Genomic DNA, 13,660 nt, shown 5'->3' on the forward strand with positions numbered 1-13,660 from the left:
ACTGACCATAACTTTAAAATGACTAAGGAGAAAAAAAGTGTGTTTAGGTATCATTCAGTTAACAGAGTCGTGACTATAATAGGATTTGTTAGAGATATTGGACTCTCCCTGAAGCCAGCTGTTGTCAGGGGGATGTGTTTAAAAAGCCTTGAAGATAAATGTTGCCAGAAGAACATCACACAGTGTTCATGTTGGGATACAACAAAGCAATGAAAAGACCAAAACAAGATAGGTACAAGTAAACAGGGGTATATGCCTTTCCATTTGAGACATGTTTTTGTCACCCCAGTGGTAAGAACGGCTCTCAAGTTCATTCATGTGACGTCCAGAAGTCGGCTTCATACCCATTACCAGTCTTCTTTTAGGTCTTATAATAACTGATTGCTATCTGCTTCTCCAACTACCACTATTTAATTTATTTGAACACAAAAATTTTGGAATTGGTATGTTTTGTCATATCTCCCTAGTGACTTTGTTATTCCAAATAAATGGGAGTTACAACTTTTTCATTTTTAAATGGGAATATTTTTACCAAAAATACTACTTGTCAATGTAAGTTCTAAGCATTAAAAAAAATGGTGAAAAAAATGTAAGAACTGCCATTTAGACTGTTATCTTCCCCCGAATCTCCAGGAAACGATCCAGTAGCTTTTCCTGAGTAACCCCAGGCTGGATTATCCACTGGGCACAGTGCCCGGAGTTTTAAAGGCTGCCAAGGTTCAAAAAAATCTCAGATGACTCAGATGATGAGGGAAAAAAAACATTAAACTCAATACATTGCTTCCAGCACATTGCTTTACAAAACTTTTTTTTTTAAATTAGTGACCATTTACTGAAAAAACTGAATTCAGAAAATGTATAGTGGTTTGAAACTAGGACAGTGGAGGGTTTTCCTTCATTTTTCAAGGTTTCTGCACATTATTCCTTAGTTCAAAGATACCCTTATCCAAAATTATTTATAAATAAAAAAAATCATCATGCACTTTAGTATTGTGAACAATTAGCAAATGCAAAATGAGCAAGCATTAGAAAAATGTACACTGGAGCATGAGAAGAGTGCATATTACAGGTGAAACCTGCACATTTGAACAAACGTAAAACTGCTAGATGGTTGATTGAGTTCATGCAGGCCAAGATTGTTCAGAAAGGACAGGAGGTTACACAGCCAAAGCCGTCCCAAGATCCGGTTAAGAGGCGTTTTCAAGAGGTAAAAGAACATCAGTACAGGTCCACAATCTCTCTTATTCACAATTCTGAAGTTGAAAAAGCTTTGAAAACTGTTTTTTTTTTTTGATGGATACATGAAGCAACATCAGCGACATCAGATGGTACATTATTGTTCTTGGAGGTGGCCTTGTCTTTAAATTAGAGAAACAAAGTAAAAGCCATATGCTGCATGTAGAAAATTTTGATAGATTTAGGACTGGCATCCTGTCCAGGAACTGCTTCTTCCTTATACCCTGTGCTTGCTGGGATAGACTGCAGCTCATTTGAAAAGCATTACTTTAAAAAAGACAAAGTAAATAAGCTGTTAATAAGTTAAGTTGCCTTTCATATTATCCTTTCAGGGATCATATCCTCAATACCACACCCCAAGGCTTTCTTACTCTCAGCTTTACTAAAGCTTACACTAAGCATTTCCACTGGCGGTGATATATGTACCTCAGCATTGTGTTCCTGTTTTGAATGATAATAATTGTTTTAGCTCACCTCCCAAGTCCTTTATATGTGGAGTCTGCATGTTCTCCCAGTGTCTCTGTGGGTTTCCTTCAGCTCAGAGACATGGAGGGTAGTTGGACTGGTGATGCTAAAATATCCCTTGGTGTGTGTGTGTGTGTGTGTGTGTGTGTGTGTGTGTGTGTATGCTCACCCTGTGGTAGGCTGGTGCCCTGTCCAGGTGTTGTTCCTGCTTTGAACCCGAAGCTTCCTTATCCTGGATAAGCAGGTCTGGAAAACAGATAGATGGCTATAACTTTTCTCTTTTAGTAATAGTCAAGTGAGAAATAGCCTTGAATGGAAACAAAACTTTTTCCTTTTTATTATATTACCATGCTATTTGTCTCCTTATGACCTTACTGTCTTTATGATAATAATCATCTTCTTGGGTCCCAGTATGGTACCAACTTTCTAATTTGAATCCTCAGATTAAAAAAGTTGAAGAGCCCCTGCTATAAAACATCCATGTTTATTTGACTGTGTGTGTTTATTATTTGTGTTATTTGTGTCATTTGTGGTATGGGCTCCTTCAATATGGACAACATGGAGATGCATGAAGAGTTCTCATGATGAGACCAATCATTCAGATTAGCATGCAAATGACGTCATCTACAATGTCCGCATCTACAAGTGTTGATCATAGAAGGTATGAATTTGCCCTGATTCTGCATCCCTTCATATTGTGCACCAATGACCTTTTTTAGTTTCCTACCACTTGCAATTTGGAGTCACAGTGGATTGAACATGGCTGGTCTAAGTAAAACTTTCCTAAAAGTTTTGAGGCAGGCAGTGTGGTACAGCAGTTAAGGCTTTGGACTTCAAACCCTGGGTTATGGTTTCAAATCCTGTCACTAACACAGTGTGACCATTAGCAAGATAATTCACCTCCCTGTGCTCCAATTGAAAAAAGAAAAGAAATGGAACCAATTGTATCTGAAATGATGTAAGTCACTTTGGATAAAGTTGTTTGCCAAATAAATGTAAATCTATACTGTGTATATATATATATATATATATATATATTGGATTATAGGTTTTGTCATTTTGAAGACTCCATAATCAAGCAAAACAAACACATATATCCACACCATTACACCTCAGGGTGATGTGTAGCAGGAGGAGAGAAGGGAGCAAGGCTCGATGTGAAGGACTGACGGCTAGGCCCGAGCCTAGTATTAGGGTTGACCGTGTCTGTTGGGAAGACATATCTCCTCTGTCTCCTAGACCTTTATGAGGTAAGAAGAGAAGGTGGTTTTAAGAAAGTACCACTGTGGCCCCTGGAAGGAAGGATTTTCTGATTTTGGGATGCTAACCTCATTTTTTTGGATTTATTTATTGGCTTTTAACAACAATAACATTTCTTTATGTAGCACATTTTCATAAAAAACAATGCAGGTCAAAGTGCTTTACATGATGTCAAGGAGAAAGTTACAATAAAAGAATAAATAACACATTAGGCAAGAATATTAATGAATAAGTAGCAAAGAAAAAAACAAATAAATGTATATGATCTTATAAAACATAGATATATAAATAGTAGAAGAATAGCATCCCTATATACAATATCATAATGTAGAAATAATTTTAAACTTCTATTGGGTACTTGATTTATTGTGATGAAAGAAGGCCAGAAAAAGAGTTGATTGAGGATCAGGAGAAAGAGTCAAAAGCAAATAAACATCAAAACCAGGAGTGAAAAGGGGAGTCTTCAAAACCAAATCACAAATCCTTAATGGAAGGAATTATTAAGGATAAGATTGAGCAACACCTGGCAAGAGCAGGAGTTATCAGTCAGTCAGCATGGGTTCAGGAGAGGGAGGTCGTGTTTTACTAACATGCTGGAATTCTATGAGGAGGCAACAAAAGGATCTGATCAAAGTGGAGCTCATGATATTATTTATCTTGACTTTCAGAAAGCATTTGATAAGGTGCCACATGAGAGGTTGGGCATCAAATTAAAAGAAGTGGGAGTTCAGGGTGATGTTTTTAGATGGGTGCAGAATTGGCTCAGACACTGGAAGCAGAGGGTGATGGTGCGAGGAACCTCATCAGAACTGGCCGATGTTAAGAGTGGTGTTCCACAGGGGTCAGTGCTAGGGCCGCTGCTATTTTAATACATATAAATGATTTAGATAGTAATATAAGTAACAAGCTGGTTAAGTTTGCAGATGATACCAAGATAGGTGGATTAGCAGATAATTTGGAATCCGTTATATCATTACAGAAGGACTTGGATAGCATACAGGCTTGGACAGATTTGTGGCAGATGACATTTAATGTCAGTAAATGTAAAGTATTACACATAAGAAGTAAAAATGTTAGGTTTGAATACACAATGGGCGGTTTGAAAATCGAGAGTACACCTTATGAGAAGGATTAAGGAGTCATAGTGGACTCTAAGCTATCGACTTCCCAACAGTGTTCAGAAGCCATTAAGAAGGCTAACAGAATATCAGTTTATAAAGCACCCTGATGTGTGGAGTACAAGTCACAGGAGGTTCTGCTCAAGCTTTATGACACACTGGCGAGGCCTTGTATGGAGAAGTGTGTGCAGTTTTGGTCTCCAGGCTACAAAAAGGACATAGCAGCACTAGAAAAGGTCCAGAGAAGAGCGACTAGGCTGATTCCAGGGCTACAGGGGTTGAATTAAGAGGAAAGATTCAAAGAGCTGAGCCTTTACAGTTTAAGCAAAAGAAGATTAAGAGGTGACATGATTGAAGTGTTTAAAATTATGAAGGGAATCAGTACAGTGGATTGGGACTGTTATTTTAAAATGTATTCATCAAGAACACAGGAACACAGTTGGAAACTTGTTAAGGGTAAATTTCACACAAACTTTAGGAAGTTTTTCTTTACACAAAGAACGATAGACACTTGGAATAAGCTACCAAGTAGTGTGGTAGACAGTAAGACGTTGGGAACTTTCAAAATTCCACTTGATGTTTTTTTGGAAGAAATAAGTGGATAGGACTGGCGAGCTTGTTGGGCTGAATGGCCTGTTCTCGTCCAGAGTGTTCTAATGTTCTAATGTTCAAATCAGAAATCAGAGTCATGGAGCAGAGCTAAATTCAAGAGTCAGTAATCACAAAACAGTAAGAATAGCAAGTAGTTACGTTTATCCAATGTCGGGTACAATACTCGGGTGACCCTTAAATGGCTGCATCAATGACACCACAGGCATGCTGTTATTGAGCATTAGATAGATAGATGGAACTTTATTTGTCCTTGGGGGGAAATCTGTCTTTTTATATAAGCTCTTTAAGTAAATAAATACATAAATAAGTAGATAAGTAAATAAATAAACAAATCTTCATATACACTTTGGTCTGAACAAAGAAGAAAATTAAAAGGAAAGAAAACTTTTGACTTGGCTGTCACAGTCCCAGTGAGACATTATGCAGGTGCATTGCTGTTGGTGTAAAGGAGCCCCCATAGTGTTGTTTAACACACTTCTGCTGAATGATTCATTGGCTGAAAGTCCTCAGTGTTAGTGTGTCAGACAGAGGATGTGCTGCATTGTTCATAATGGCACTCCGTTTTATTTTAGTTCTCTCCTTCGTTACGACCTCCTGGGGGCCCAGAGTGCATCCTATATCTGAGCTTGCCCTTTTAATTAGTTTGTTGATTCAGTGGGCCACTGCTAAAGTGATGTTACCAGCCCAGCACACCACAGAATAGAAAATCACACTGGCCATCATAGAGTTGTAGAAGATATCACTACCTACATTAAAGGAACACAGTCTCCTAAGACAAAAGAGTCTGCTCTGCCCTTTCTTATACAGCTCCTCTGTATTCCAAGACCAGTCCAACCTGTCATTGATGTGGACCCCCAAGTACTTGTAGGAGTGGACCACCTTTACACCCACTCCTTGAATAGTGACCAGATGCAGAGGCTCTTTAGCACAGTGAAAGTCAATAACCAGTTTGTTGATTTTCTGATGTTTAGTTGCAGACAGGACAGTAGTGAGATCAGCTATGTTATCTGGGTTGGAGACGGTGGCACTGACCAGAAAGCAGGAGACAGAGCTGCTAAAGATGCTAAGATTTGCACTGTGTGTGACGAGGATGGATAGGATTAGAAATGAGTACATTAGAGGATCAGCTCAAGTTGGATGGTTGGGAGACAAAGTCAGAGAGGCGAGATTGCGTTGGTTTGTGCAGAGGAGAGATGCTGGGTATATTGGGAAAAGGATTCTAAGGATAAAGTTGCCAGGGAAGAGGAAAAGAGGAAGGTCTAAGCGAAGGTTTATAAATGTGGTGAGAGAGGACATGCAGGTGATGGATGTAACAGAACAAGATGCAGAGGACAGAATGATATGGAAGAAGATGATCCGCTGTGGCAATCCCTAACGGGAGCAGCTGAAAGAAAAAGAAGAAGACAATTCTTTCTTTGTCAAGAAACAAAGTTCTCCACCTGACTCCTCTCCTCTGTCCCATCACCCTTATCAATACACCCCATAAGTGCAAAATCATCTGGTAATTTCTGCAAGTGGCATGACCTGGTGTTAAATTTTTAGTTTGAGGTGTACAGAATGAAGAGAAAAGGAATCAGGACAGTTCCTGGTGGTGCTCCAGTGTTGCTCACATCCATATCAGAAACACAGAACTTGAGTCTCACCAGCTACAATCTGCCTGACAGATAGTCAACTATCCAGAACACCAGATGCTCATCCACCTGCATATCTCTGATATACTGTCATAAAAACTGGTGAGATGAATCCCCCAAATAATGACATCAGTAAAGACATGAAATAAATTTCTACTTTTAAAGTGAAACTCCTGCCACGAAACTAATTGCACAAATCAATTCTCTGGATAGAAAAACCTCAGAAATGACACTAAGAAAATTTTTAAGTCTACAGGAAACTCAAAAAAGTTAATAAAAACCACCAATCCTAACTGTTTTTGTTTATGTGTGTCTGCTCACTATGTTGCTGTGTCAATGCTAGGCATACAACCTGTGACATCATGGCAGTCATGATATGAAGGATGGTCGTGCTCAAGAGCAAGTCTCTAAAGTTTGAAATAATAAGGGAAGAGTCAATTAAATGAAACAAACAAATTGCGTGTTAAAGAATTAATTTAGGGTGCTGAATTTTGCTTTATTATGGTTTTCGGTTTAAGGGTTAAGGATTTGGCTTTGGAATTTTGGATAATCGCTTCACAAGGTATCAGTCCTAGCTACATCTGACTGTTCTCCTATGTTATCCCTTAAATTTGACTCGATCTCTGACTCTTGCTATCTACCTAAGAACAAACATAACAGCCGTAATTTCCTAGGAGTCATATTAGATGAGGACCAGAGAAATTAAAAGGCAGCTGTCCTTAAATATCCACTTTTTACTTTCTCATATATGAAGTACAGTCATGGCCGAAATTATCGGCACCCTTGGAATTTTCTCCCAGAAAATTGTTGCAATTAAAAATGTTCTGGTATACACACGTTTATTTCCTTTATGTGCATTGGAACAACACAAAAAACAGAGGAAAAAAGCCAAATCTGACATCATTTCACACAAAACTCAAAAACCGGGCTAGACAAAATTATTGGTACCCTCAACTTAATATTTGGTTGCACGCCCTTTGGAAAAAATAACTGAAATCAAGCGCTTCCTATAACCATCAACAAGCTTGTCACACCTCTCAACTGGAATTTCTGACCACTCTTCTTTTGCAAACTGCTCAAGGTCTCTCAGATTTGAAGGGCGCCTTCTCCCAACAGCAATTTTGAGATCTCTCCATAAGTGTTCAATCAGATTTAGATCCGGACTCATTGCTGGCCACTTCAGAACTCTCCAGCGCTTTGTCTTCAACCATTTCTGAGTGCTTTTAGAGGTATGTTTGGGGTCATTGTCCTGCTGGAACACCCAGGACCTCTGACGCAGTCCCAGCTTTCTGACACTGGGCCCTACATTGCGCCCCAATATCTTTTGGTAGTCTTCAGATTTCATGATGCCTTACATACAGTCAAGACAGATCTACTTTGGTCTCATCTGTCCACAAGATGTTCGCCCAGAAGGATTTTGGCTTCCTCAAGTACATTTTGGCAAACTCCAGTCTGGCTATTTTATGTTTCTGTGTCAGCAGTGGGGTTCTCATGGCTCTCCTGCCATAGCGTTTCATTTCGTTCAGATGTCGACGGATAGTTCGAGCTGACACTGTTGCACCCTGAGTCTGCAGAACAGCTTGAATATGTTTTGAAGTTGATTGGGGTTGTTTATCCACCATTCAGACTATCCTTCGTTGCAGTCTTTTATCAATTTTTCTCTTCCGTCCACGTCCAGGGAGATTAGCTACAGTGCCATGTGTTGTGAACTTCTTGATTATGTTGCGCACAGTGGACTAAGGAACATGAAGATCTCTGGAGATGGACTTGAAGCCTTGAGATTGTTGATATTTTTTCACAATATTTGTTTTCAAGTCCTCAGACAATTCTCTGCTCTTCTTTCTGTTCTCCATGCTTAGTGTGGCACACTCAGACACACAACAGAAAGGTTGAGTCAACTTTTCTCCATTTTAACTGGCTTCAGTTGTCATTGCTATATTGCCAGCACCTATTTCTTGCCACAGGTGAGTTCAAATGAGCATCATATGCTTGAAATAAAACGATTTACCCACAATTTTGAAAAGGTGCCAATAATTTTGTCCGGCCCATTTTTGGAGTTCTGTGTGACATGATGTCAGATTTGGGTTTTTTTCTCTGTTTTTTTGTGTTGTTCCAATGCACATAAAGGAAATAAACATGTATATACAAAAACATTTGTAATTGTAATAATTTTCTGGGAGAACTGGTGCATTTTCTGGGAAAATTCCAGGGGTGCCGATAATTTCAGCCATGATTGTATAGGGAAAGGATTGTAATCATGCAAAAATTCGATGTCGAGATATTGATTAATATCGACATTTTAGACCTCCCTGACTTTCTCGTATACAAAGTATAGGGAAGTTATTGGAATCCTCCAAAAATTCCATTTTTGAGATTTTAATGAATTTCGACGTTTTTCACCTTTCAGAGTCCGAAAATACAATTTTTGTAATTATGTCTGTGTGTGTGTGTGTGTGTGTGTGTGTGTGCGTGCGTGTGCGTGTGCGTGTGTGTGTATGAAAACACAATAACTTGAGTACACTTTCACTTAAGCCAACCATATTTTACATAAGTATTAGGTACAAAACATAGATTTCTATCAACTTCGGGGTTATTTCTGTTAACCGGAAGCTGTACTTTGCCTTTTATTCATGCGGCTGCAGATTCCGATTTATTCAACTTTACTTTTATAATAATTGTTCAATGTATTATTAATTTGATTTGTTGTTGATGGTTCTTTAATGTACATAATATAAAAATAAAATCATTGTCTTGCGGTTTACTCCTCAAATATCCATCCTCATATTGAGTATACGAGAAATTCTAGGGGAGACCACTCCTGATTTTTTTTATTCATACCCAAACTACATAATTTGCCAGTAAATTACAAAGATGATGGTAACAGAAAGGTTCATTGTTTAATTGTCTGTTTTTATGGAGTTGTTTTTTACTTTAATTCTTGTGTAATCATTGTGTTAGGCCAAGATTATTAATGTGCCAATCGACATTTCGGTAGCTAACCCGTGCGGCTGGGTTCCCTCCCAGTTATAATCTGTGCCTTAGTTGAATGCCCAATTCATCTTAATGGTGGTGCCGGCCCTGCTTGTGTGCTATACAGGCATAGTTAATCCTGACTTAAAAACCAAAACACATAAAGCAGGTTATCAACTTGAAAATGACTGCTGAGGCATGCAGTGAGGTAAGCAAAACCAGAAATATTCTATCCACTGTTATTAAGCCATGGGTTCTGCTTGTGTTGCTTTCCCTCATTAGAACTCACAATTTGCCATTGTGACTAATTTTTGCATTTTGTTTTTTGTTATTTAGCTTTCAGGATACAATGAGAAGCCACTCTCCCTCCAGATGTTCATCGGCACGGCAGATGAACGTAGCCTGCGCCCGCACGCCTTCTACCAAGTACATCGCATCACAGGCAAAATGGTGGGCACTGCCAGTCAGGAGCTGGTTCTGGCAGGTACCAAGGTTCTGGAGATACCACTGCACCCAGAAAATGGCATGACAGCTAAGTGAGTCTTCACATATGTCTTTCATTTCCTTCTGTTTATCATTATTATGCTTTAAGCACCAGACCTTTGACAACCGAGTCTTTTACAGTGTTACCCATATGCTTTGTCCCAGACTGGAGGCCAGTACAAAGATGGTTATGTCCATCAATAATATATGGGCTTCAGTGACACTATACACTACTTATAGAAAAAGTGCTATATTCACACAGTCCTGGGGTCAAATCCAGCAGTTTTATTTACAACAACGTATACCTTTTCAATGCTTTATTCCCTCAGTGTCTTAGCAGCTTCCACACAACACAGTACTTCCTAATACTACCCTACTCTTCTCCTGAATCCAACTGCATGGGACAAGTGAAGGGCTCTCTTTTAACACTCAATATGTGCTCAATCCATTGCCTCTGGGAAGCACTTCTGGGTCAGACAGGACCACCCTGGTTTTTGTGCAGTCAGTATCTGCCCCAACAGAATCAGACAGGGCAGTCCCATAGGACCACAACTCCCATGTTGTTCTGTGGGCATCAATACTGAAGCTCACCAGATGGGATGCTGCCACCCAGCGTACATACGGCAGTCACTCACTCTCCTGTCCTTTCAGCCTTCCAAGCCCAAACAGTGTGTCCCTCTGTTGCTGCAGTGTAATTTCGTGTCTATGTCCTGCTGCCCACTCAGTGATCTTCCTTTATCATGGCCTCCTGGCCAGGCAAGAGAGCAGGGTCCAGATGTCAGTGTGTTCCTCACAATGTTCTGAGGATGGATGGGGCATCAGACATTTTATTTCTTGGTAAGATATCTATACTTTGGCCTGTATACTTTACTGCCCACTTGTTACTTTTGTTACATTTTTTTGTTTTTTTTTAATTAATTTCCCATAATTTGCATGCAGTCAAGAAATACAGTATATGTATGCAAAAATTTTATTTAAATGTTCAAATAAGTGTTGAGTAAAGGTGAGTAGTAGCAAATCTTCCAACCATTGTTAACCAATGAGATGCCTTGCTTTCAAATTACAGACATTAGGATCTGTTAGTTACTAGCAAAACCAACAATGAGGTGGACTCATTGATGCCATCATGTATTTTACATTAAATCTATGCAGCTGATGCTTTAGTCCAAAGCAGATTCCAAAATATACTTCAGTTGTGTTTTAGTAATGGCATTTTGTTTCATTTTTAGTGATTTAATTCTTTCAAAATACACAATTAAGTGAAATGATTCATTTGATTTGTTTGGTTCATCAGTAATAAAAACAAAACCTTTGTCTACTCACCTTTGAATGAATTGTAAATTAATTTTTTATGTATTTATAATATATCCATCCATTATCCAACCCGCTATATCCTATCTACATGGTCACGGGGGTCTGCTGGAGCCAATCCCAGCCAACACAGGGTGCAAGGCAGGAAACAAACCCCAGGCAGGGCACCAGCCCACCGCAGGGCATGCACACACATACACACACACCAAGGACAATTTAGAATCGCCAATGCACCTAACCTGCATGTCTTTGGACCGTGGGAGGAAACCCACGCAGACACGGGGAAAACATGCAAACTCCACGCAGGGAGGATCCGGGAAGCGAACCCAGTTCTCCTAACTGCGAGGCAGCAGTGCTACCTACTGCGCCACCGTGCCACCCCTATTTATAATATATAATTTAGATATTTAAATTATATATTAAACATGCTGGTAATTCATATTGTATACTACTTACCTCTTTGAAAACACAAAGCTTGAGAAAATAGTGAAAGTGCATATTTAAAATAAGACACTAAGTTCAAGAATCACATCATATGTGAACAAGAATCGTGTGACTCATTCTCAGGTAATGATTCAGTGATTAACTTCACAAATCAAATGAATGAGAATTGTGTGATGTGCTCACAATTCGAATTAACAAGAATCATATGACTTGTTCATTAATCAAATAAAAGACAACCATGTGACTTGTTCTCAGGTAATGATTCAGTTCACAAAAAAAAACAAATGAGAATCATGTAACTCATTTATGAATCTAGTGAAAGTTACTCATGTTACTCATTCTCAGGTAATAATTCTGTTCAAAATTCAAAAGAACAGGAATCAAGTGACTTGTTCTCGGGTAATGATTCAGTGATTCACTTCACAAATCAAATAAACGAGAATTATGCAACTTGTTCATGAATCAAATCAACAAGAATCATGTGACTTTTTCAGCATCAAATGAAAGAGGACCACATGACTCGTTCTTGGGATTTGGTTTGTGAATGAAATAAACAAGAACCATGTGACTCATTCATGAATCCAATGAGAGTGAATCATTTGACTCATTTTCAGATAGTGATTCTGTTCACAATTCAAATGAACAAGAATCAAGTGACTCGTTCTCGGGTAATGATCCAGTGATTCACATCACAAATCAAATGAATGAGAATCGAATGACTCATTCTCGAAACAAATAAACAAGAACCTTGTGACTCATTCTCGGGAGCTAATTCAGTTTGAATTTGAAAGAATTAGTGAATGATATATGTTTGGTGCATACAATTAGCTGTAATGTTAAAGTAAAGTTAAAAGCAAAATAAATGTTGGAAATTAGAAGAATATTTTTTTTATAAAGTTCAGCATTGTGTGACAAATTTTTTGAATGGCATAGATGTATTGAAGTAATTTCATGTTTGTACATTCTGTTCAAAAAATGATTCCAATAATGAATTGTACAAAATAAACACTTTAATATATAGTAAATGTGTTGCTGCTGTATTGTACTTGCATGCAATGACAGAGGTTTCATTCACAGATAATGCTCTAACTAGAAAGAATCATAAGTGAAGTAAACGAGAATCATGAATCTGATGGGTGGTTCTTGCACATGTGCTTTAATCATCTAAATGAGTGAGGCAGATGGCAGCAGACATGCGCTTCAGCACTTCCATGGAGCTCAACTGAATCAATGTGTTCTTAGTGTTGAATTAATTCCCATGATTCACTAAAAAAAAGTTGTTCAAAAAGAAAGAAAAACTTTTGTGAATTGCCCATCACTATTGTTTTTTCAAACATTTCAATATTTGAAGAAGAATGAATCATTAAAACACCTCTGATATATTATTGTGAATGAAAACTGTGCGATTTAATGTGCAGCTCAACAACAAAGAAAAATTCAAAGCCATGTGGGGTGAGAGCCGATCTAACCATCATCAGAGCAAAAGGCAGGCATTAACTCTGGATGGGAGGCCAGTCCATCACTAGGCTCATTAACACATACCTCCATTTATAACCAGCTTAGAGTCACTAGTTAACATATAATGTATGTCTTTGGGATTTGGGGATTTGGCAATTACCAAGAGGAAAGTCCACACAAATACAGTCAAATTAGATTTGAACCCAGGGTGCTGGATCTATGAGGCAGCAGTGCTAAATAGGTGATCCATCTACCAAAAGACTATACCAGAGAAGACCATCACCAGGCACTTTAAAAAGCAAAGAAGAATACAGTTCAGACTAACAAGGGAGATACCAGCTGTTTTCATTACATTATAATATTATAAAGGTAAGAAAACACAAGCAGATTTTTTATTACATAGTACTTTTGAATACGTTTCTATGTCATACCTCACAAACACATTTGCACTTTATTTTAAGAAATAAAGCTCAGGCAGATCAATTGATTGCTTTGAACTACACCATGAATCAAAGGTGGTGGCCTTGTGTTTTAAAAGTCCAATGCCTAAGCTAATGTCTAATCCTGGTATGAGAATGACCTGCAGAGAGGAGAAAGAATAAATTACAAAAAAGAAAAGCTGGACTACCATGAGAGTGAAATGTTAGCACGCTTGGGGCCTTGTGGACAGGC

At 38.5% G+C, this 13,660-nt stretch overlaps 1 protein-coding gene across 1 annotated transcript in view; it reads left to right on the forward strand.

Annotated features, from left to right (window-relative positions):
* Window positions 1-13,660, forward strand: part of nfatc4 (nuclear factor of activated T cells 4) — a 186,203-nt gene that overhangs the window by 111,209 nt on the left and 61,334 nt on the right. The window contains exon 4 of the mRNA XM_028793592.2: window positions 9,629-9,828. Coding sequence (XP_028649425.2) covers window positions 9,629-9,828 — 200 coding nt within the window. The remainder of the gene's footprint in view (window positions 1-9,628; window positions 9,829-13,660) is intronic.

This window comes from Erpetoichthys calabaricus, chromosome 2 (assembly GCF_900747795.2).
Source record: "Erpetoichthys calabaricus chromosome 2, fErpCal1.3, whole genome shotgun sequence".
In the NCBI taxonomy this organism is placed as follows: domain Eukaryota; kingdom Metazoa; phylum Chordata; class Cladistia; order Polypteriformes; family Polypteridae; genus Erpetoichthys; species Erpetoichthys calabaricus.